The sequence below is a fragment of the Leopardus geoffroyi genome, chromosome C2 (assembly GCF_018350155.1).
Source record: "Leopardus geoffroyi isolate Oge1 chromosome C2, O.geoffroyi_Oge1_pat1.0, whole genome shotgun sequence".
Lineage (NCBI taxonomy): Eukaryota > Metazoa > Chordata > Mammalia > Carnivora > Felidae > Leopardus > Leopardus geoffroyi.
The window spans coordinates 118,001,438-118,025,635 of NC_059333.1; the positions used below are offsets into that span (position 1 = coordinate 118,001,438).

Consider the following 24,198-nt stretch of genomic DNA (forward strand, 5'->3'; position numbering starts at 1 on the left):
TGAAAATATTTTGTTTGGTTTTCATCCACCACATGTGTGTAAACTCCATGATAACAGTCTTATCTCATCTTTGAGGCCCATCTAAATTTTTTTCTTATGTGGGAATACTCCCAACTACTCTTGATCTCTTCCTTCATTGTTTAACCTCCTCATTGGGCTATAATCTGTAAATAGACCTAAGTATGTATATTCATTGGCATACTTCTTCAGCATGATTACCATCCCCTTGTGCTCAGAAATTATTCCTGAGCCTTTCCCAAGGTGTACCAAATCAAAAATTCTGGGGGTGGGTTTGGAAATTTTTGTTTTAATAAGACTTTGGGTATTTCTGATGCATGCTAATGTTTGAAAACCACGGGACAAGGACATTGGCATGATGGATCTAATTGAGAGTGTCTGGATTAAGGATCCAGTTGGATCTTCAGGGCTCAGTGATCCCGAGGGGTGGAGGGAAACTAAACTGGTTATAGGAGGACCAGAGGTAGAATGTTCCAAGAATGAGAAAACAAAAACATTTCTCTGAAATGTATCAGAAACCAGGAAATGTGTCTCAAGATAAAGAATACTAAAGGGAATACAAATCTGTCAAAGACTTTCTTGTTGAGTAGATTTTTGAAAATAGATGGTTAGCAGAGAACTTGGAAGTTGAAAGTTAGCATTAGGCAGATCTTGAGAATGGTAAGCCATGCAAAGATTAAGGTAGTACATATGGCCTTTTCTGGGTGGTGAGAATTTGGGGTACCAGCTCTCAGACTGGAATATTTTGACAGGAACTAAAATTAAACAAAAGGGTACAAAATCAAATTCTGATCATCTGTTGAAATGATATGTCATAATAGGGATCTGACCACTGATGGAAATAGGACAAGAAACCCAGTTATTAAGAAAGGAATACATCTCTACAAAAGAGCTTGGAATTGGAAGAACTGAGGACTGAGAATAGGTTAGTGTGAGCTCCTGGAACAAGGTTAAATGGCCTCACGGGTGGTGTTTAGAGGGGTTGGTTATCACACAAATCATTAAGGTCAGCAGAAGGTGTCTACTGTGTGTTGTGTATCCAATTAAATATTTTACTTGAAGACAGGTGATTTATACATTATACATCTTTTTGACTCTTCATTGTCTGAATGATAATGGATTGAAATCAAAGACTTTAATATCTTGCTGTTTATGAGGGCTTATTTTAATCATATATATGTGTTTACAATGTGATTTCAATCTCTTGGACTTTCCCCCAACTTTGAACTTGCATAAAACTGTGCTTCAATCACTGAGAATATAAGCACATACTCAGAAACACTTTTGGCTCCCTGCTAAAACTGACTTATCATACATATTATCATGGGCACAAAACTTAAAAAAGTGAGTATGTTTGGGATTTTATATTGTTGTACCTGAAATAAGGTAAACATTCAATTGGGTAGGCTTTCTTTGCAGTGGCCCTTCAAGCCTTCTAAGCCCCATGTTGAGGTGCATACTTACCCACACCACACCATCTCCCCCTCCCCCTTGGAATTTGTTTAGATCTGGGAATGTAGTACAGAGGTTCTGATGCACCATGACTGGTGCGACTGAGGCCTTACCTGGAGTATGGCTTTCTCAAGGTTGTGAGATTAATCAGACACAGGCCAGACTTACCCAACAATGACTTGTCTGAATCATCCATGTGTGTCTTTTAACATATGGCTTGGTTCAAAATTCAAGGAAGTCACTATTCAAAATTGAGAGAAGAAATAAGAAGGAAGGAAAATCAGGCACTTAGGCAATAGGGAGCTGATTGGGACAGAGATAATTACACCTTAGGTGAATTTTTGTCAGTGTGGCAGATGGGAGCACATAGAGAACCTTCTCTATGGAGCTTTATATCCAATGAAAATAGTGTCAGAAAGCCAATTTTACTTAGAAAAAGCCTTTATGGAATAGTATTATCTTCCTGTTATTGTTAGTGTTTTGGGATTTGTATATTTGGAGACATAGAAACTCCTCTTTGGTTTAAGTCTTCAGAGCAATCACATGTCACTTTCCTGTCATAGTTGAGATAGGTAATATTTTTCCTAAAGCATAATTGTCTTAATTGATCATAAGTTTCAATAATTCAGAATGGAACCTAAGGACTTTCTTGTTTGGAATGATATGAGAGACAATCTCAGCAGGTTCAGCATTTCATTTGTTCAACATGAGCCATATGATAAAAGAAAGAAATGTGAAGAAAATGAAACTATGAAAGTACTAAAAGAAAGTAAGAAAGATTTGGTGTATAACTGTAGCAGGTAGAAGGCCTTTCTAAAACCTAGAGGACATAAGAGTTAATGGCTGATAAAAATACTGCTATATAAAAGGAAATTCTGCCTGGTAAGACTCATGCAATCAAAACAAAGTCAAAGGGTAAATGGCAAATGGGAGGAAAATGTTTGACCCAGAAATTCGACTTCGGATTTATTCTAAAGATACAATCTTATATGTAAGAAATATTTATATATATCATTATCCATTACAGATTATTTTTTAGTACACCATTGGATTGGAAACAGTGTAAATACCTGTTAGTAGCATGGTGTTTAGTTAAATTGTGGTTTATCTGTATGATGGAATACAGTGTAGCTGGATTACATCTGAAAATACCTTACAGATATGTAGATTTTAGAAAGAGGTGCAAAAATTTTTTGAACTGCAACATAGCCAGAAAACTGTTAGCAAAATGGCAATAAACATATACCTACCAATAATTACTTTAAATATCAATGAACAAAATTTTCCAATCAAAAGACATGGAGTGGGCTGAATGAATAAAAAACAAGACACATTTGTGTGCTGCCTATGAGAGACTCACTTTAGATGTAAGGATACACACAGACTGCAAGTGGAGCGATAGAAAAAGATACTCCTTGCAAATGGAACCCAAAGGAAAGCTGGAGTAGCTATACTTCTATCAGACAAATGGACTTTAAAACAAAGACTGTAATAAGAGACAAAGAAGGACATTACATAGTGTTAAAGGGCTCTCCAAGAAGAGGAAATAACATTTGTAAATATGTACCCAGCATATATAAATAAATATATAAAGCAAATACTAATGGATCTAAAGGGAGAAATAGCAATAAATAATAGTGGGTGATGTTAATATCCCACTTACATCAATGGAGAGATCATCCAAACAGAAAATTAATAAGAAAACATTAAACTTAAATGACACATTAGACCAGATAGACTTAAAAGATATTAGACTAGGTATACTTAACAGAACATTCCACCTAAAAGGAACAGAATATGCCTTCCTGTCAACAGCACCTGGAACCTTTTCTGAGATAGATCGTATGTTAGGCCACAGAACAAATCTTAATAAATTTAAGAGGATTGAAACATATCAGGCACCTTTTTTGACGGCAGTGATATGAATCTAGAAATCAATTACATGAAGAAAACTGGAAGATTCACAAGTCTGTGGAGATTGAACAACCAAATGGACCAAAGAAGAAATCAAAAGAGAAATAAAAAAATACCTCTAGACAAATGAAAATGGAAATGTAACATACCAAAATTTATAAGATGCAGCCAAAGCAGTTGTAAGAGAAGTTCATGGCAATAAATGCCTACCTCAAGAAACAATAAAAGCCTCAAACAACTGATTTTATACCTCAAGGAACTGGAAAAAAGAAGAACAAATGAAATCTAAAGATAGTAGAAGGAAAGAAGTAACAAAGATTAGAGCAGAAATAAATGAAATAGAGACTAAAAAGATAATAGGAAAGATCAGTCAAACTAAGAGCTGGTTCTTTGAAAAGATAAAATCGACAAAACTAGAGTCATAAAAAATAAAAGAAAAAGGTAAAAATGAGGGTTCTAATCAAATCAGAAACCAAAGTGACAACTGACCTCAGAGAAATACAAAGGATCATAAACTCTATTATGATCAATTATTTCTTAACAAATTGGACAAATGGAAAAATGAATAAATTCTTTGAAACATACAGCCTACTACCACTAGATTACGAAGAAATAGAAAATCTGAACAGACTGATTACTAGTAAGGAGACTGAATCAGGAATCAAAAACCCAGTCCAGGACCAGGCTTCACTGGTCACTTGTACCAAACATTCAAAGAAGAATTAATATCAGTCCCCACACTTTCCCGAAGAATAGACGAGGAGAGAACTCCTCCAAACTTATTGTACAAGGCCCATCATTACCCTTATAGCAAAACCAGAGAAGGATACTACAAGAAAAGAAAATTACAGGCCAATATCCCTAGCGAACATAGATGCAAATGTGAGCAGATATTAGCAAATCAAATCCAGCAATACATTAAAAGCATCATACACCACAATCAAGTAGGATTCATTCCAAGGATGAAAGAATGTTCAACATACACAAATCAATCAATGTTATATACCACGTGTATAAAATGAAGTGTAATAGTCATATATCATCTCAATAGATGCTGAAAAAGCATTTGACAAAATTCAATATACATTTTATCCATATGATAAAAGCACACCACGAAGTGGGTATAGAGGGAACATGCCTCAACATAATAAAGGCTATATATGGTAAGCCTACAGCTAACATCATAGTCAGTGTAAAAAGCTGAAAGCTATTGCTCTAAGATCTGGAGTAAGACGAGGATGCCCACTCTTGCCGATTTTGTTCAATATAGTATTGGTAGTCCTAGTAAGAGAAATGAAAACACTAATTCAAAAAGGTATATATGCACCCCCATGTCCATTGTAGCATTCAAATTGGAAAGGAAGAAGTAAAACTGTTACTATTTGCCAGTGACATGGTGTATATAGAAAACCAAGATACCATGAAAAAAACTGTTAGAACAGTTCCATACTGATTCTATTGTGTTTCTATATACTAGTGAACTATGAGAAAGAGAAATTAAGAAAGCAATCCCATTTACAGTTGCATCAAAGATAATAAAATACCTAGGAATAAATTTAATTAAGGGAGTAAAAGATCTGTATATTGAAAACTATAAGACATTAATGAAAATTAAAGAAGACACAGATAAATGGAAAGATATTCTGTGCTCATGCATTGGAAGAATTAATATTGTTAAAATGTTCATACTACCCAAAGCAATCTACAAATTCAGTACAATCCTATCAAAATTCCAGTGGCATTTTTCACAGAAATAGAACAAACAATCCTAGAATTTGTATGGAACCATAAAAGACCCTGAATAGCCAAAGCAAACTTGAGATAGAAGAAGGCTGGAGGTATCATGTTCCATAATTTCAAATTATATTATAAAGCTGTAGTAATTAAAATAGTATGATCTTGGCATAAACACAGATGCATAGATCGGTGGAACAGAATAGAGACCCCAGAAATAAACCTGTATACCTATGGTCAATTAATTTATCATAAAGGAGTCGAGAATATACAGCGAGGAAAGGACAGTCTCTTCAATCAATTGTTGTGGGAAAACTGGACATCCACATGCAAAAGAACAAAACTGGACCACCATCTTATACCATGGGTTACCAGAGTTGACTCAAAATGGATTAAAGTCTTGAAAGTAAGGCTTGAACTATAGAACTCCTAGAGGAAAACATAGGTGGTAAGCTCCTGACATAGTTCTTGGCAATTATTTTTTGAATCTGACACCAAAAGTAAAAGCATCAAAAGCAAAAATAAAATAAACAAAAGCAAAAAGAAAAGCATCAAAAACAACATGTTTTAGTACATCAAATTTAAAAGCTTCCTTGTAGCAAAGGAAACTACCAACAAAATGAAAAGGCAACATACTAAATATATATAAACCAAACTCATAGATGTAGACAAATTGGTGGTTGCCAGAGGTCAGAGATGGAGGGGTAGGAGAAATGGGTGAAGTTTTCTTTGCTTTTAAACAAAATTTTAGGGGCGCCTGGGTGGCGCAGTCGGTTAAGCGTCCGACTTCAGCCAGGTCACGATCTCGCGGTCCGTGAGTTCGAACCCCGTGTCAGGCTCTGGGCTGATGGCTCAGAGCCTGGAGCCTGTTTCCGATTCTGTGTCTCCCTCTCTTTCTGCCCCTCCCCCGTTCATGCTCTGTCTCTCTCTGTCCCAAAAATAAATAAACGTTGAAAAAAAATTTATTAAAATTTTTTTTAAATAAATTGAATAATAAAAAATTTAAACTATGCAAAATTAAAGTGTAGAATATAAAGTTTTTGCTAACATATACATTGACATTTAAAAAAATTTTTTTAACGTTTATTCATTTTTTGAGAGACAGAGATTGAGCAGGGGAGGGGCAGAGAGAGAGGGAGGAGACACAGAATCTGAAGCAGGCTCCAGGCTCTGAGCTGTCAGCACAGAGCCTGACGCAGGGCTCGAACTCATGAACTGTGAGATCATGACCTGAGCCGAAGTTGGACGCCCTACTGACTGAGCCACCCAGGCACCCCTACATTGACATCTTTTGAAGCATCCATAAGAACAACATTATTGATATCTCCTGAGGGAAAGTTACGTAGAGGTCTGGGAGAAAGGTCTGGGAAGGCATATCACTTCCTACTTTATCACCTAGTCCAAAAAATTAAATTACTAATTTGAGTGGCTGGGGAGGGAAAAATCAGTCACGTGTATATGTTTTAAAACTCTAACTTGGCACAGTGTATGCTAGAATGTTTTTTATGTTTTCTCGGACATGGTTTCCAAAAAATAGGGCATTTCTCTTATGTAAAGATGAAAGTTTATGATAGTTTACAACACAAATTAAACAATGAGGCTCTTTTTTTTTTTTTTTTTTGACTCTTCTTCCATGGAAGAAAATATCCATAGTTGTAGAAATCAATTCATCTACACTTAATTTTATGTTCCCCAAGGTCTAAATATACTGATTCAACTTTTTAGTAACCTCTTACATGGCAAGTTCAATTTGTTGAACGATGTGGAGAAGTAGTGTGTTGTTGGGGGAGGAATACATGCTGTAAAACTTTCCAGACAGTGTGAGAATGGGCTGCTGCTCAGATTAATTGTACTCATTTTGTGCAAGAAGGATACGATGGAAAATACCCTCTTTTAAAAAATGTATTTATAATGTGTTCATGGCAGTGTAGAGTAGAAGAAGCAAATGTTTATACTTGAAGATGATGAATGAAGTTAAGACTTTCCATTTCAGGCACTCCACACTTTATCAGGCTTGCTTTTAATTTTGCATCCAGTTATTTTTATTCCTTTAGGTTAGGCAGACTTCAGCAAGATTCTTTTTCCATTTTGGAGGAGAAAAGATATTTTGATTCAGGCACTTCCTCCTTACAACTTTCTCTTAGCACAGGGCTTGCTTAGCTGAAGTCCATCTCAAGTTGGTCTCTGCCCTAGGGTACCTCTTCTTTTCATTTGTAGGTGAATTAGCAGAAATATATCCTCTTAGCCTCTCTGTTTTGTACTGGTTGTTAACTTTACTATTGATTTCTTTGCTTATAAGTCTGGAAATATTTTTAGTGCCTATGTAAGATATGGAATAAACAGCAATAAATCAAATTTGTTTGAACAAACTACATAACCTTGGGACCAGATTTCTGGCAGGCAATTTATAGTCTCTGTTAAAGCATTTGGCTAGCAGATGGGTTATCCCATCCTACTCAAAGGAGGTTTTAATTATTGGTACATCTTTCTATTTTGGAGGTTGCTGTAACCTTTGAACCCTTAGGATTCTACAGATTAAAATCTGTTCTGTCTGTAAAGTGGGCAGTACCTTTTCCCTTTGACATTAAAATTATATTCAGGGTGTAAATTTCATATTTCGAATGGATCAAGTGTGTCCTCTGAGTCATAAATCCTGGCAAGTGGACTTACACTCTTTGTATTAATGTTTGTAAAGATAAGAAACACTGCTTTTCCAGGACAGTCCATTCATTCTGGATGCCCTTAATCATACTTCATATTTGCTATGGTCTGAATGTTTGTGTCCCATCCCCTCCCCCATATTCATATGTGGAAGACTTAGCTCCCAAAGGTGATGGTATTAGAAGGTGGGGCCTTTGGGAAGTGGTTAAGTCACGAGGGTAGAGACCTCATGAATATGGTTAATGCTCTAATAAGAGAGGCTCCAAAAAGACCCCCGCTCCTTTCACCAAGAGAGGACACAGGAGAAGGTGCTGGCTGTGAACCAAGAGGAGAGCCCTCACCACAGTATGGCCATGCTCGTGGGGTAATCTTGGATTTTAGCCTCCAGAACTGTGAGAAATAAATTTCTGTTGTTTATAGGATACCGGGTCCATCGTATTTTGTTATAGCAGCCTGAATGGGCTAAAACAGTATTGATATAAAATCTGCCTTCTCTCCATTAATTCTTCCCCATCCAGTTATCTTCTTTAAGATAGAAGAAATCTTTTTTTTCTCCTCAAATGTGATAGGATAATGGAGGTGTTGAATCTTTTTTTCAGCTAGAAAAATTCTCAATCCCTCAACTATTCAAGTATGAAATAATTGCCAGACCTCTAACCATGCTGGTCAAACTCCACGTTTGTCAAAATTTTCCTCAATGTACCATGCCAAACATCTCGTAATTTTCTATGCATGGGCTTCGCTGAGGACAGTGGCTTGTCCTTTTAGGTGCCTGAGGCCTCTGGAGATCTTAATATGGTCCTGCTTCACTTGATGTCTTGTGTTGATTGACCTTCTGGTTCTGGAAGAGTTTATCCTTAACTTACTGCCTTCCTACTGTTTGACTCCTTGTGCCATCTTGTCTTTTTATACATAACTGGCAATATTCACCTTCTCTAATCCCACTGCACATACTGTTAGGGTGACCACATTGTCCTGGTTGGCTCAGGACTTTCCAGCTTTTACAACTGAAATCCCTATGTTCTGGGAACCACCTTAGTCCTGGGCACTGGAGTGGTTGGTCACCCTATATGCTGCCCTTTCTCCCACTACCTCATGGCGTATCTCCTGATTTTCTGTATATCTGTGCATGGTCCAGAGTGGTCTCTGGAAGCTCAAGCATTCATCTGAATGCTGATGTGTAAAGCTGTTCCCTATGCAGCATTAGTGGTTGGAGGTTTTTGTTTGTTTGTTTGTTTTTTCTTTTCTTTCTATTTTTTAGTATTCTCATTTCTCCTCCATTTCCTGTGAAAACCCAATGGAATCCTTTGATGTCTCTTTGACACATCCTATTTATTTAGTTTTTTTCTTTGTTGAAATTTTGGCATTATTTGTTCTTGAAGAATCTTTGTTTTTTTTCAACAGTTCCACAAAATAAGATTCGTTTCCTTGCTACCTACATACCTTGGCTTTCGTTTAATTGTCATAGTGTTTGGGTGACCCCGTACTTAAGAAAGCAACAAAATTGTTCAGTAAGACCTAGGAAACCATGTTTTTAGTAATTGGGAATCTTGAGTTCCAGTCCTAGATTGGTTACCACCTAGCCGAACTGCAGGACCCTGGGCAAGCCTTGTTTTCTCTTGAGGTCTTGGTTCCCTCCTCTGTAAAGGAATTGGACTTTGCTAGCTTGTTCATGAGATCACAATTTACATTACAATAAAATAACTGTCGGTGGAGGAGCAGACTGTGATTGCTTTATGTACCAAATACTTCTGTGGAGTGTGTTTGGAGTCTTTTCTATATCTCTCTAGCCTGGCCTCTGAAGCCTGAATCTAATATCTATCCCTTTATCAGACACATAACCAATTAGGCTCATAATGTCTTTTTCAGATGAAGAGTTGTTGCCTATAGCTAGAAGCATATTGGGTCTGGCATCCTCAAGGCCATCTGTCCCCAGAATCAACCATTCATTAGGAGGACTCCTAGAATTCAGAATATAAGTCACACTCGTGGCTGTGATTTATTACAGTAAAAGAATATTAAGCAAAATCAGCAGAGGAAAAAGGCACATGGGTCAACCCAGGAAAACCAGATACAGCTGCCAACAGTCCTTTCCCAGTGGAGTCACACAAAATTTGCTCAATTCCCGCAGCAACTAGCTGTGACAACACATGTGGAATGTTATTTATTAAGAAAGCTCATTAGGGACTCACTGCCCAAGGTTTTTATTTATTTATTTATTTATTTATTTTTTAAATTTTTTTTTCAACGTTTATTTATTTTTGGGACAGAGAGAGACAGAGCATGAACGGGGGAGGGGCAGAGAGAGAGGGAGACACAGAATCGGAAACAGGCTCCAGGCTCTGAGCCATCAGCCCAGAGCCCGACGCGGGGCTCGAACTCACGGACCGCGAGATCGGGACCTGGCTGAAGTCGGACGCTCAACCGACTGCGCCACCCAGGCGCCCCTGCCCAAGGTTTTTAATGGAGACTGTTCATACAGGCAAGTGCTGTATCAAAATTCCAAACTTCTAGAAAGAAAGCAGGTGTTCAGCATAAGTACACTGTTAGTGCAATTTAGGCACAGTGAACCATTCTTACTGGGAATGGTAGGAACTTCCCCAAATTCAGTTTTCCAGAGGGCAGCCAAGGACCAACCTGCAAGCAGGTCTAAGGATAGAAGTTTCAGGCTTGCCAAGTTATCTCGTTTCTACACATGTGATAAAACTCAAAGTTTGCTTCTAGCCTCTTGACTTCTCTCTAGCAAGTAAGTCCACATGAAACGTCGGAAAGAAATGGACTTTGAGGAATAACGAAAGTTCTACTCCTGGCTTTACTAGTAACTTGTTGAGTGACTTCACTGAAGTTGTTTAACTTTATTTATTTGTTAAAGTTTATTTATTTTTGAGAGTGAGAGAGAGAGAGCAAGCAAGTTGGGGAGGGGCAGAGAGAGGGGGAACAGAGGATCCCAAGCAGGCTCCGTGCTGTCAGCACAGAGCCTGATACAGGGCTTGAACTCAACGAACTGTTCGTTCATGGCCTGAACCAAAGTCAGATGCTTAACCGACTGAGCCACCCAGGCACCCCAAATTGTTTAACTTACTTAAAACTTACTTTCTTTACTTTTGAATTGGAGATAATAAAGCTAACAGTCTAGGGATTTTGTTGAAAACAGGTTGCTTTATACACACATCTACATGAAGCGTAGTATTACTTATCCCTGAATCTATTCATCCAACAAATGTGTATTAAGAACCTACTAGGTGCTGAACACTAACAGACGCTGGAGTGTAGTGTTCAGAAAAAGACATCTTGTTAGACATTTAGAGTCAAACAGGGGGGAGAGACTTTAATCTCAAATAATAATCATGAGTGTTAATGTACAATTTGTGCTAAGTTCTCTGAAAGAGAGGTAGACAGTGCAGTGGTCAGGGATGGCCTCCCTAAGGAAATAGCCTATGTGTAAGAACCTCAGATTTCAATAAGCAGTGACTCCATCAAGAGGTCAAGAGGGGAATTAGATAATGACGTAGCATACGCTCTTCTCTTTGGGTGAGAAGGAGCGAGCATTGTTGGAGAATCAAAAAAGTCCTGGGCAGTTGGAGCAGAGAACAAAGGAGGGAGAGGTAATGAATGATATTGGAGAGGGCCACAGTCAAGGACTACATTGAAGTGATAGAGCTTGGCCACCATCCTAAGAGCAATGGAAAGCCACTTAAGGGCGTTTAGCAGTGGAATGACATGATTGGATATCTAGGTGTTTTGAAAAGTTCACTCTGGCTGCTTTGTGGAGATATGACTAGAGTGGGTTAAGTGGGTTTAGGAGGCTGTTGTAGAAGCCTGGGCTAGTGATGACCATAATTTGAGTTAGTATTATAGCTTGCTTGGAGATGGAGAGACATGTGAACATTTGAGAGGGCATGTCTGCATTTTCTTGTTAAAATATTTGAATGAATACTTTTAAGCAGACTGTTTTTATATAGGTTGGGTATGTGTGCTTCAGTCATTACTAGCATCATAAAATCTAGAGTTGGAAGAGATACCAGATTCGTGAGTGTATAACTCTAGTAGAGAAAGAGATGAAGTTATAATCTGCCGAGATTTCACTAATATAGCCCATCTTATCTACGCATCTATTGAGTAGGAATAAGAAGATACTATATATGTAGATATATGTAGACCTTACAGTGTGTCAGCCAGTTTGCATATATTAACTAATTTAATTATCACAGCAAACCTGTCAGGCAGGAGCTATTCTTACACACATATTATAGATGAGATACAGATGAGACACACATAGGTGGCCAACTTCTAACAAATAAATGGTAGAGTTGGGATTTGAACCCAGGTATTTGTCTTCAGATTCATATGGCCAACTACGGTGGCAAACTATGACTCTTAGGCCAAATTTGGCCCATTGTTTTTGTAAAGACAGCCAGAAAACAAATACATACATATATGTATGTTATATGTGTTATATATATGTATATTTATATATAAATCTAACATTTAAAAAGTATTTTAAAAAAAGAAAAATCATGACAGAGATTATATGTGGTCCACAAAGCCTAAAATATTTACAATTTGGCCTTTTACAGTGAAAAAGTTTGCTGGCCCCTGCACTATGCTAACCATTACTAAGAAGATACCTTTCTTTAGTAGATCAGTGAGAGTCACTGATCTTTATAGACGAAGGACATATCTGGTCATAAAATGAGTTAGTTGCAGAGTGAAAACAGTATACTCATAGGTCCTGTTGTAGAATTATTTTTCTTGATATTTTCCAATTTAAAATTAAGGACTGGTATGACTGTGTAGTTTCTTGGAAAGATAGGAGAGTTATCCTTCAGTATTGGGATCAAAAGCAGCTGGGCTGGTGCTGAGTTACTTAATGTGATGTCTGTCATTAAGATAATGAATTTCGGATGAATTTTATGTGCTGCTTTAGAATTTGGAAACAGGATATATTAACAAAACACTTTCTATTTTAAACTCATGCGTTGCCTTTGAAAACAAAAATTGCACTAAATATTGATATATTCTGCTCTTTATAAATAACTATTTGGAGAAAAAAATAGCTCTTTTTTTAAAAAACTTTTTTTTTTAATGTTTATTTATTTTTGAGAGAGACAGAGACAGAATGTGAGTGGGTTGGGGCAGAGAGACAGGGAGGCACAGAATCTGAAGCAGGCTCCAGGCTCCGAGCTGTCAGCACAGAGCCCGACGCGGGGCCCGAACTCATGAGCCGTGAGATCATGACCTGAGCCGAAGTCGGACGCTCAACCAACTGAGCCACCCAGTTGCCCCAAAAGATGGCTCTTTAACAGTGCATTCCCACAGCCCCCAGAAGTGTATTAATAAGAGAGAATATAGCATGTTTTGGCATTTTTAAATAAATTGACAACTTGATTTTTGGAGAATTTCTGATATTCACCTGAATTTTTATAGAGTGCTCTATATTTAAACACTTCAGTATTTATTAAATCTTACTATAATGATGGGCATTTGGGGGATTGTAGAGATGAGGACAGAAGTTTTTGTTTTTTGCCATGATGTGATTTTCACTGATAAATGGTTGTTCTAATCTACCGCACTCTATAGGTGTGTTACATGTTTCTTGCCCATGCAAACTGTATTAATCTATTTTGTAATAGGATCAGACAGTGGCAACAGAGGTTCCATTTGGTCACAGTTGAGGTGCCATTTGTCTTTTCTTTGACACCATTGTAGATTGATTTTGGTAATTGTTGATGGATGCCTTTTATTCAAGCTCATTTCCTTGCTCAATCATCTCATATTATCGTTTTGGTTGTGGTGGGTGGATTGAGTAATGTACTCACGATAGTTGCTTAAATTACAATATGGTTTAGTTAGAATTTCTGCTATTTCATCCTTCCTCTTACTTAGATGATTTAGACTGTTAAAAGTTTTCTATTGCCTATTTTTCTATAATTTTTTTGATTGGAAAATGAGGGATTGTAGATGAAGTTGAACTCTCTTTTAATTGTAGGAGTTTCCAAACATACACAAAAAGAATCCATTTTTAATAGTCATTATATATGGCCAGTCTTGTTTAACCTTTATCCTCCTCCTCCATTGCCTCCCATCAACCTCAGATAATTTTAAAACAAATTGTAAATACTGTATATTATTTCATTGGGTAAATACTTAAGTATGTGTCTCTAAATTATAAGGACTCTAAAAAAGTCAATGCCATTAACATGATAAAAAATTAACTAATTTCTAATGTCAACAAATATCCAATTCATGTTCAGATTTTCCTAATTTTCTCAGAAATACTTTTCTGCAGTTAGTTTTTTAAATCAGGACCCAAATAAAGTTCATGGTTTACATGTGGTTGAATTGTCTCTTAATTCTGTTAATATACTGTATCCGTTTCCCTTCCATTTTTTTTCCCTTTTGTCACTGATTCTATAGGTTAATTGTGAAATCTAAGAGTATATCAAATTTAGGTTAAAGTTTTTGACAAGAAAATTTCATAAATGGTGAAAAAGTTAGACTGATAAGAAATAAATCTTATTTATAATAAATATATTTATTATATATTATATTTTATATATTAATATAGAGTATATTTACAATATTAATATTTATTATATTTATTATATACTATGTTTTTATAATATAAAATTATATATTAATATATAATAAATATACTAATATATTTATTATATATTTATTATAAATAAGAGTTGTTTCTTATCACAGTAATGATACTGAATAGCAGATAAAAGGAAACAGAAATTTATATGTAATGCTATTAATCATACATTTTTTTAAAACAAAGTTACTAATTCACTATTTGTTTTTTTTGTAATTAGCAACAATAATGAAACAATAGGAGTCCTTATTTGGCATAAGATTGCCAGACATAGACTACCCATTTTTAACTTTGCCTTCTGAGTCATTGGATTAGTGTAACGTGTCTGTCTACTCAGTGGTCTGGCCAACATTACTTTTCCTATTAAGGATGATGAAATCCTTGCTGCTAATTTTATACTGAAAATGGTAAGCGTAAAAATCCATCTAATCAAAATGTAAACTCGTAGATAATTCTTATGACCTATGTATAGAAGGTTAAGATAAGAAAGGTATCTTTAAATACAGTAATTTTATTACAGAGAAAAGAGACTTTAAAGTATGCTCTTTTACTCTTATAAAATCTGGTAGTCTCCATTTTAAAATTTATTGTGAATGGTAATATGTCATATTTTTTTAATCAGTTAAGCCCTGCTTGAAACTTCACAAATTGAATTTTGTTTCTTAAAAAATAACAGCTAATTGGGTATACATTTTGTTTCTTAAAAAATAGCAGTTAATTGGGTACCCAGATGGTTCAGTCGGTTAGGTGTCTGTCTCTTGATTCGGCTCAGGTCATGATTTCATGGTTTGTGAGTTCGAACTCTACGTCACGCTCTCTGCTGTTAGCATGGAGCCCACTTCAGATTCTCCATCCTCCTCTCTCTGTGCTCCTCGCCTGCTCGTGAGCGTGCAAGTGTGTGTGTTTGTGTGTGTGTGCGCTTGCATGCGCGCACTCTCTCTAAAAAAAAAAAAAAAAAAAAGACAACTTGGTCCTTAAAAAAAAATAATGACAAAAGTGCTCTTAAAATATATTTACTTGCTGCTGTAAACTTTATGAAAATAACTTATTTTTCCTTGAATATTTATTTCTCATAGTGGTGAAAATTTTGTGAGAAATACCTTTTTCCAGAAAAAAATCTAAGGACGTTGATATTTATCTTTATGGAAACGTTTTCCTTTCTTTAGTTGACTAGTGAATGTTTGAATTTATTATTTCTTCATGTTTATTGCACCTATTTATATTTTATTATTTTAATTATTTTTAGAATTTGATGCAAAATTACTTTGATTTATATGAAATTATTTCTAATTGAATTCTGTAATGCATTAGTGCTATTTCCAATAATTGCCTATTGCCTAGCAGACATTTAATACCTTGTGAGTTTTGTGTTACTGGTAACAACATGCAGGTGACAAACGGTACAGCTCAATGCATTGAATGTTATAATGATGTTGACTTTTGCTTTTTTAGTCCGTGAGTCCTCCTGTGTCCTCAGGTTGAAAGAAATGTCCCAGCACTTTTGATATTTGCTAATATACTTTGTTCTTTTATACATTTTTCTGTATGCCTTTTCCTGGTAAGCATTCTCCTTAATAGCTTTTATGGATGTTTTGAATGATTGCTTAAGTCTGCCTCCTCCTACTGACAAATGGTTTTATGTTGGACTGAAAATAATTGTCGATTATAGAATGGTGACTAAAAGCTGTGTATTTACTAGGGCAGCCCTGATTTTGGTTCCTTTATTTGCTAAATAAACAACAAAGCAGTGAAGACGATGTATATGTTGTTGCGGCTACTAAGACTTTTCATTACGAAAATGAATAGGAGGTAGGCGGGTAGGTTTAATGACTCTAATCACTGTAGCGGGTTGTAAAGTGGGAGCATTTAACCTCTTGCAAAACCATCTTATGTTAGTCCCTTCTGTCTTTACAGATAAATTATTAGTCATAACTGTAGCAACAAAAGAAAGTGATGGATTCCATCGATTTATGCAGTCAGCCAAATACTTCAATTATACTGTGAAGGTACAGTATATCTTTTAATTCGCAGACATGTTAGAATATGTGACTAAAGTACATTTTTCATAAAAATACCAACGATCCTACCGCCACAATCTGCAGTCTACACAAGGAAGTTGAAATTTGGTTACATAATTACTGAGTTTGTGTATATAATTGATTGTTTTAAGGATACATTTTGGCCTGATTAATACTCTGCCACTTAGACAATGATTTCTTCATATTTGCTAATGCTTTATATAAACATGTTCTATGAAACAACAGAAAAATATGTTTATATATATTTATGTTTCTTTTGAGGGGCCATGTACAAGCACAGCATAGCAGATTTGACAGTAGTTTTTTTCATTACTAAGAAGAATTTTTTTTCTATAATGGGTATGTCTATCATAGTATGTTTCTTTGTTTACAGAGAAGGGGAAACATGGCTGTGAAGGGGATACCTTTTCTGTTTCATTATTGAGAGTTGCTTTTCTTGTTGTTTGTTTTAGAGGAATTTGAGAACATTAAAAGGTATAAAAGGTTTTTTTTAGAAGACTGATCTCCAGGGGAATATCTCATTGATAAATGATCAGAGGAAACCTGGGGAATTTAGTGGAACTAGTAAACTGAGCTGTGAAAGGCCTGCCTTTTTTATTTACTTATTTATTTTTTTATAGAAATGAGGATCTGTCAGCCAGGTCTTTTCCACAAATAAGAGGCGGATGGGGAGGTATCCCAGGTAGGAAAACAAACCAACCAACATACTGAAGACATTTACAAAAGACCAAGAACTAAAAAGCAAAACACACACAAAGAAACAAAAAGACAACCAAAGAAACAAAAAACAACTTTAACAGAAAAGAAGAAGGAAAGATTGTTTCGCCTAGGGAAAATTGAGCTATTCTAGTATGTAATGTAGAAGGAAGGTAGTATTCACTTACATAACCCCTAGGAGACTAGGTACGGATGATAATATAAAACAGCTAGTAAAGAGGCTAAACTCTGCTGGAAAAGAGATCTAGTGTTAACAACCAGATATTTATTACAGGATAAATGAGAAGTCTGTTAGACGTTTGTTAGGATAGAGGAGAAATATAGTAGTATGTACTGATGGGAGGCATTATGGAAGTAACAGAGAAATCAGGGTAAAATTATGCCGAATAATACTGAAATACAATGAGGAGGGATCATTAGAGTTCGTACTGGGGAGCGTGTGGGATGTTCCTTATGTGTGAGGCACTGTCTGGAACTTTATATGTGGTATGCTGTTGAAACCATGTATGTTAGATATTACTTGGTTTATGGGTGAGGAAAACTTGCCCCAGGGTATATGGCTATGAAATGTTAAATCTTGGACCCCAGCCCATTTGAGTGATTCTTGCTGTTTTCCCGTTATGAAATGCAGTAGTTCTCAAAGCGTGGACCCCAGACTACCAACATCAGCATCGTCTGAGAAATTGTTAGAAAGGAGATACTCAGGCCCGACTTCAGATCTACTGAATCACAAACTCTGCAGTCTGTGTTTTAACAGGCCCTCTACATGATTCTGATGCACACTGAAGTTTGACATTACTGATAGAGTGGAAAGAAAATGGAAAATAGAGCTTAGCATAGTGCACTGCACAGAGTAGTCTCTTGGATATGGCTGGGCCTGGTATTAGTGCAGTATTGGAGAAGCCCAGAGGGTTTTGGAATGGAGGTGTAGCAAATCATGGGCCATAGGAGGCCAGTTTTTAGGGTAAAAACTAATAGTTCTACCAGACCAGTAATTCTCCTAGACTAGCCCCAGTGTGAATCCAGATACATGTCAGTTTTGAGTTTTCTTGTTAGCACTTATCCCCAACCTGCAGTAGAGTAGTGAGTGCAGTGATGAAGTGATAACTAGAAATCTGAGGCTGGGAGCCCCATGGACTTTGCCAGCAGAGTTTATATTTGGTTCATTGTTTAGCAAAGTTGGAGCTAATGTTTATTTTCTAACAAGCAACAAAACTAAAAGGCAGCCTACTGAATAGGAGAATATATTTGCAAATGATATATCTGATAAAGGGTTAGTGTCTCAAATATATAAAGAACTGATACAGCTCAACACCCAAAAAACAAATAATGCAATTAAAAAATTGGCCGAAGTCACGAACAGACATTTATCCAAATGAGACATACCGATGACCAACAGACATATGAAAAGATGTTCAACATAACTAATCATCAAAGAAATGCAGCTCAAAACCACAATGAAATACCACCTCACACCTGTCAGAATGGCTAAAATCAAAAACATTAAGTGTTGGGGATGATGTGGAGAAAAAGGAATCCTCTTGCATGGTAAACTGTAATGTAAACTTGGAATGCAAACTGGTATAGCCACTGTGAGAAATGCTGTGAAGGTTCCTCAAAAAATTAAAAATAGAACTACCTTATGACCCAGTAAATACACTACTACTGGGCGTTTACTCCCAAAATACAAAAACACTAATTCAAAGAGATACATGTACTTCTGTGTTTATAGAAGCATTATTTACAGTAGCCAAACTGTAACAGTAGCCAAACAGCCCAGTATCCATTGATAGATAAATGGATGAAGAAGGTGTGGTAATTATATAGAATGGAATATTATTCATCCATAAGAAAGAATTAAATCTTGCCATTTGCAGCAACATAGAGCTAGAGAATATAATGCTAAGAGGAATAAGTTAGTCAGAGAAAGACAAATACCATATGATCTCACTCGTATGTAGAATTTAAAAAACAAAACAAATAAGCAAAGGAAAAATAAAAATGAGAGAAAGACAAACCAAGAAATAGACTCTTAAGTATAGAGAACAAACTGATGGTTACCAGAGGGGAGGTGAGTGAGGGGTGGGGGAAATAGGGGATAGAGATTAAAGTGTACCCTTATCATGGGGAAAATAAATAAAATAGTACATAAATAAATTAAGAAATAAAGTCCGTTTTGTCTATTACCTATCTTGTTATAAAAAATTATTTTCTAAATTTATTTTACCCTTTCTCTCGTGTTTAATTTCATTCTCCCTTAATTTCACAAATCTCCTAGTAAGATCATTATCTTGGGAACATGAGAATTTGTGATGGAATTAAAATTCAGGGTGCGTGTGGCGGAGGGGAACCTATACTTGCTGCTCCCTCACAGCCAGGTGTGGTTCCGTGTACTTCCAATATGGGAGACAGCTGCTGAGGCTGAGGCAGACGGTGAGGAGAACAGCTACAAGTTGAGCTCTGATTAATTGTGCTTAGGCAATTCCTTGCATTAATGACTTAAGTTTTTGAGGGCAATGTAAATTTGAACTTTATAAAGTAAAGAAGGTGACATCTGACCTGATGCCCTCTGTGTTTCCTTGAACAGCTGACTTGCTTCAGTAGGAAAATCACTTAAGAGTCCTGTCCAAAACCCTTCTGGACTTGGCTTTGGTGTTCATCGTACAGATTTCCTGTCAGATTGAAAAGCATTATGGGAAGTTTCTGTATTTTCTTGTTCACTTTAGTCTGAACAAGTAGAAATAAGATTTGAGAAATATTTTCTGTGCTCCTTACCCCCTTGACCTCCTTGGATTAGATTCTACTTTTGAAATGGTAAAATCAGGAATGACATTTTATGGGATGGATAACATTGAAGAACCATGACCTGAACTAGGCATCAAGTGTTTTTTTCTCTGTAGCATCATGATTTAGTGATTTAGTGAAATGTTTGAAGAGTGGATACTGTGTAATATTGTACAAGTTGCTGATGACTTCTGTGGTACTGCTATAACTTGAGTTTTGCTCAGTGACAAAATGTTGATTTCATTTATAGGTCCTTGGTCAAGGAGAAGAGTGGAGAGGTGGTGCTGGAATTAATAGTATTGGAGGGGGCCAAAAAGTGAGATTAATGAAAGAAGTCATGGAACATTATGCTAATCAAGAGGATTTGGTTGTTTTGTTTACTGAATGGTAAGAGAAATAACTTACGAATTTTTAAGTCTACATTATTATTAAAAAGTTGAAATTCATATTTGCAGATTATTTTTATTTTATTCACAAGGAATCATTAACTTAAAAAGTAGATTTTACTCATAATTAGAAAACCATCATCTAACATAGTTGTGTAATGCATCAAATCTAATGACTTACCATAAGCCACAATGAGAAAATACAGCATGAGCTAGCATTTTTGTGAATTCCGTGTTTTAATCCTGACTTGAGATGGAAGAAAGATCATGTTGAGGTTTTCTGTTGAGGGAAATAACTCAGTGGGTCCTGGCTGACCAGGAGGAAACGGATCGTGAAAAGTTATAAGTGAGAAATAATAAAGTCTATTTTTAAGGAAGAAAAGCCTTTTCAGTGTGTGAGTATCTTTTTGTATACTGTTTTATTTTCCTTCTCCTTGATTTGGAATGCCCATTGTCCTCTTTTACCTTCTTTCTACATGTTTTTGTAATGTCAAATTGTCATGAGTCATTAGTGTTTGCTACTTTCTTTCTTCCATTTTCTTCACCTTTTTATTTTTATGTTTTGGTCATTAATTGCTTATTTCAAATCCCCATGCATTTTCTCCTCTAACTTAGGAAAGCTTATTTGAATCTCCTCCTCAGTTTGAAAATCCCAAACCATTACTATTGCAGATAAAAGTAAGAGTAATGTATTTCATACAAATATGTATATAAGAAAGGCATAAATTTTGAAATGAAAATAGACATAATAAAGTCCCGCTGCCATCAACCATTAAAAGTTTTGAGAGGGTCTACATTACTTGCTTCTTTAGAATTTCCTTAATATCCTTTTTTTTTAAAGTTTCTTTATTTCTGAGAGAGAGAGAGTGAGAGAGAACGAGCTAGTATGAGCGGGGGAGGAATAGAGAGAGGGAGACACAGAATCCAAAGCAGGCTCCAGGCTCCGAGCTGTCAGCACAGACCCAGATGTGGGGCTCGAACTCATGAACCGAGAGATCATGATCTGAGCCAAAGTCAGATGCTTAACTAACTGAGCCACCCAGGTGCCCCATAGAATTTCCTTAATATCTTGGAGGAAAAAAAATAAAGTTCTGCTTATAGCTAACCTCTTCTTACAACATGAGATGTAGGATAGCTGGTGTCAGCTTGAATACTGGGAATTTTTATACAGAATCTATTATTATATATATATTTACCTTTGGAAAAGAGTAGAAAGCTCACAATAACTGTTTAGATTAAATATTGAGTATGTTTTGGTTTAAAAATATGGCGGAGGAGCGCCTGGGTGGTTCAGTCGGTTAAGCGTACAACTTCGGCTCCGGTCCTTATCTCGCGGTTTGCTAGTTTGAGCCTCGCATTGGGCTCTGTGCTGACAGCTCAGAGCCTGGAGCCTGCCTCAGATTCTGTTTGTCTCCTTCTCTCTCTGCCCCTCCCCCACTCATGCTCTCTCTCCATCTCTCAAAAATGAATAAACATTTAAAAATTAAAAAAAAAAAAACTTAAAATACGGTGGACTTCAAATAGCCAATTTGGTCAGCTTGAACTTGCCACATGTACGTTTTGATTTTCATTTCGAGGCAAATTCTCCTTGTACAAGTTACCACATATGAGCCAGTAATGGTTTTAGGTTCTTAAGCCTCCTTTTGTGTTTTCGGAAGAACCTCTTTCCTTCTACCTTTACCCTCCTGTCCCACTCCACCTCCCCCATCCCCCAATCCGGGACTTAGCCTTGGGAAAAATTGGTTTAATAAGGTGCCAGTTCGTTTTTCTTAAGGAAAGGGATACTTCTAGATATCTGAAAGCTGCCTGCAGTTGCATTTATTTATTTAGATGATATTTTAAGACCCAGCATGACAAAAAGGCAACAGTAACATTTTAAATGGAAGACTTGTGTGTCAGGCACTGTTAGTGTTTGGGATATATCAGTGAACCAAACAGACAAAATTTCTGACACTTTCCTCTGTGAAAACAGCCAGGTAACTGAAAATATGCAGACCCAACTCAGCCAAGCCACTGTCTGAGAAGAATCAGTAACATGTTCTCTATCTTGACCCAGCATGTCTGTTCTGCTGGAAGAGCCTAGGGATCATGAGAAAGTAACTGAGGTAAAGAGGGATGGGCAGGTGCTGCCACGTTAGAGCTTTTTTCTCCTCTTATTTATTTGTTTAAACAGCACCCTTTAAAAAAAGTGTCATGGACAGAGTGATGAATATAGTTGAAAATTATGCATAATCTAAGGTCTGAGAGAAATGGATAAGGCTATTTTTAAATTACTTGAACTAGGATACCCGTTCTGTAACAAAACTGCTAATCTTCTAATTAAGTTTACCTTTGGTCAAAGGTAGAATTCAGAAAGGTAGAATTATTAATTTTTTTATAAATCAAATTCCTGTTTCTTGTGTGGTTTTCTTTTCTTTTAAATATTTTTTTTTATTAGAGAGCAATAGTGGGGGGAGGGGCCGAGAGAGAAGGAGAGAGTCTTAAGCAGGCTTCACGCTCTGCACCTAGCCTGACGCAGGGCTCCATTCCATAATCCTGGGATCCTGACCTGAGCCGAAATCGAGTCAGACACTTAACCACGTGAGCCATTCAGGTGCCCCTTAGGTCGTTTCCTTAGGACAACTCAACTGTAATAATTTGTTTTATGGAAGCATAGGTCACCACTGTATGAAAACATACAAACATTTATGTACTTAATGGTTTGTATAGTTTGGATAGGCTTTGTCAAAAAAACCTCTCTCCAGGTATAAATTGTATACCATTACATACACTCATTTTAAGTGTAAAATTCAATGATTTTTAGTCATCTTAGAGTTGTGCAATTATCATCACTTCTCAATTTTAGAGCATTTCTAACACCTCCAAATAATCCCTTGTGTTTGTTTAGACACACTCTTGTGAATTAATTTGGGAACAATTTTATAACACTGCTTCCATGGGAATATGTATTCTAAACTGACTTTTGGATGAAAATTTAGAATTAGAGACAAGATGTTTATAAATGTACTATATAAAGATTTATCATATTTAATTTAGATAAAAACAAGTATTTGGCAAGGGTTTGGGTTCTTAAAATGAAAATTGAAGCTATCCATATGAGAAAGTACCATAAACTTTTTTTCAAGTTATTTGATGCTGGAGTGTGTGTGTGTGTGTGTGTGTGTGTGTGTGTGTTAATATAAATTAGATGGTTTGTAAAGCTGACCATCTCTCCTTGATTAGATGAATTTATTTAATATAATTGTAATGGATAATTCCAATCATAATGAATTTGGTAACTTTTAATGGACGGAGTGCAATGAGTTCTTTTGGACTAGGCTCATGAAGATTTTGAGGACAAATATTATAACTTGATAGCTGCACATTCCCATATGGAGAAAAATTATTCCATAAAGATTTTATAATTCACCTTAATCAAAGTAACTGAGCACTTTGAGTTTTAATACAAGGTACATTGCATTACTTTTAGAATTACCTTGTAAATTATGTATTTCTTTTACTTCAGTCACATTGAAGACAGATGGTCAGGCCTAATTATTATTATATAGTAGGTAGTATTTTTTTTTAAATAATATGTAGGCCAGTAAGTAACAAAAAGTGTTTTATTGTGAGTTATACAAATTGAAGATCCCCACAAGTTTGCTCTGTACTGGATATAATAAAATATAAACCAGCCAGAGTCCAGACCCCAGAATACGCATGTGGTGGAATTCTATTTTGGGTGTCAGTATCTAATAAAACTTTAGTGATTTGTTTTATTTTTTTCTTATACATTTGAGAAAATTCTTTAGAAGAAAAGTTGTTAGAAATAAAGGTGATGTAATTACTTTGTTTTGAATTTGGACTGAGCATAAATTTCTGTTTTTTGGTGATGAATATAATGCCATTAATC

General features: G+C 36.1%; 1 protein-coding gene across 2 annotated transcripts in view; it reads left to right on the forward strand.

Annotated features, from left to right (window-relative positions):
• The window catches only part of PLOD2 (procollagen-lysine,2-oxoglutarate 5-dioxygenase 2), a 101,115-nt gene that overhangs the window by 26,173 nt on the left and 50,744 nt on the right, over positions 1 to 24,198 (forward strand). For both annotated transcript variants that reach the window (XM_045503378.1, XM_045503379.1), the window contains exons 2-3: positions 16,295 to 16,386; positions 20,171 to 20,307. In XM_045503378.1, coding sequence (XP_045359334.1) covers positions 16,295 to 16,386; positions 20,171 to 20,307 — 229 coding nt within the window. The remainder of the gene's footprint in view (positions 1 to 16,294; positions 16,387 to 20,170; positions 20,308 to 24,198) is intronic.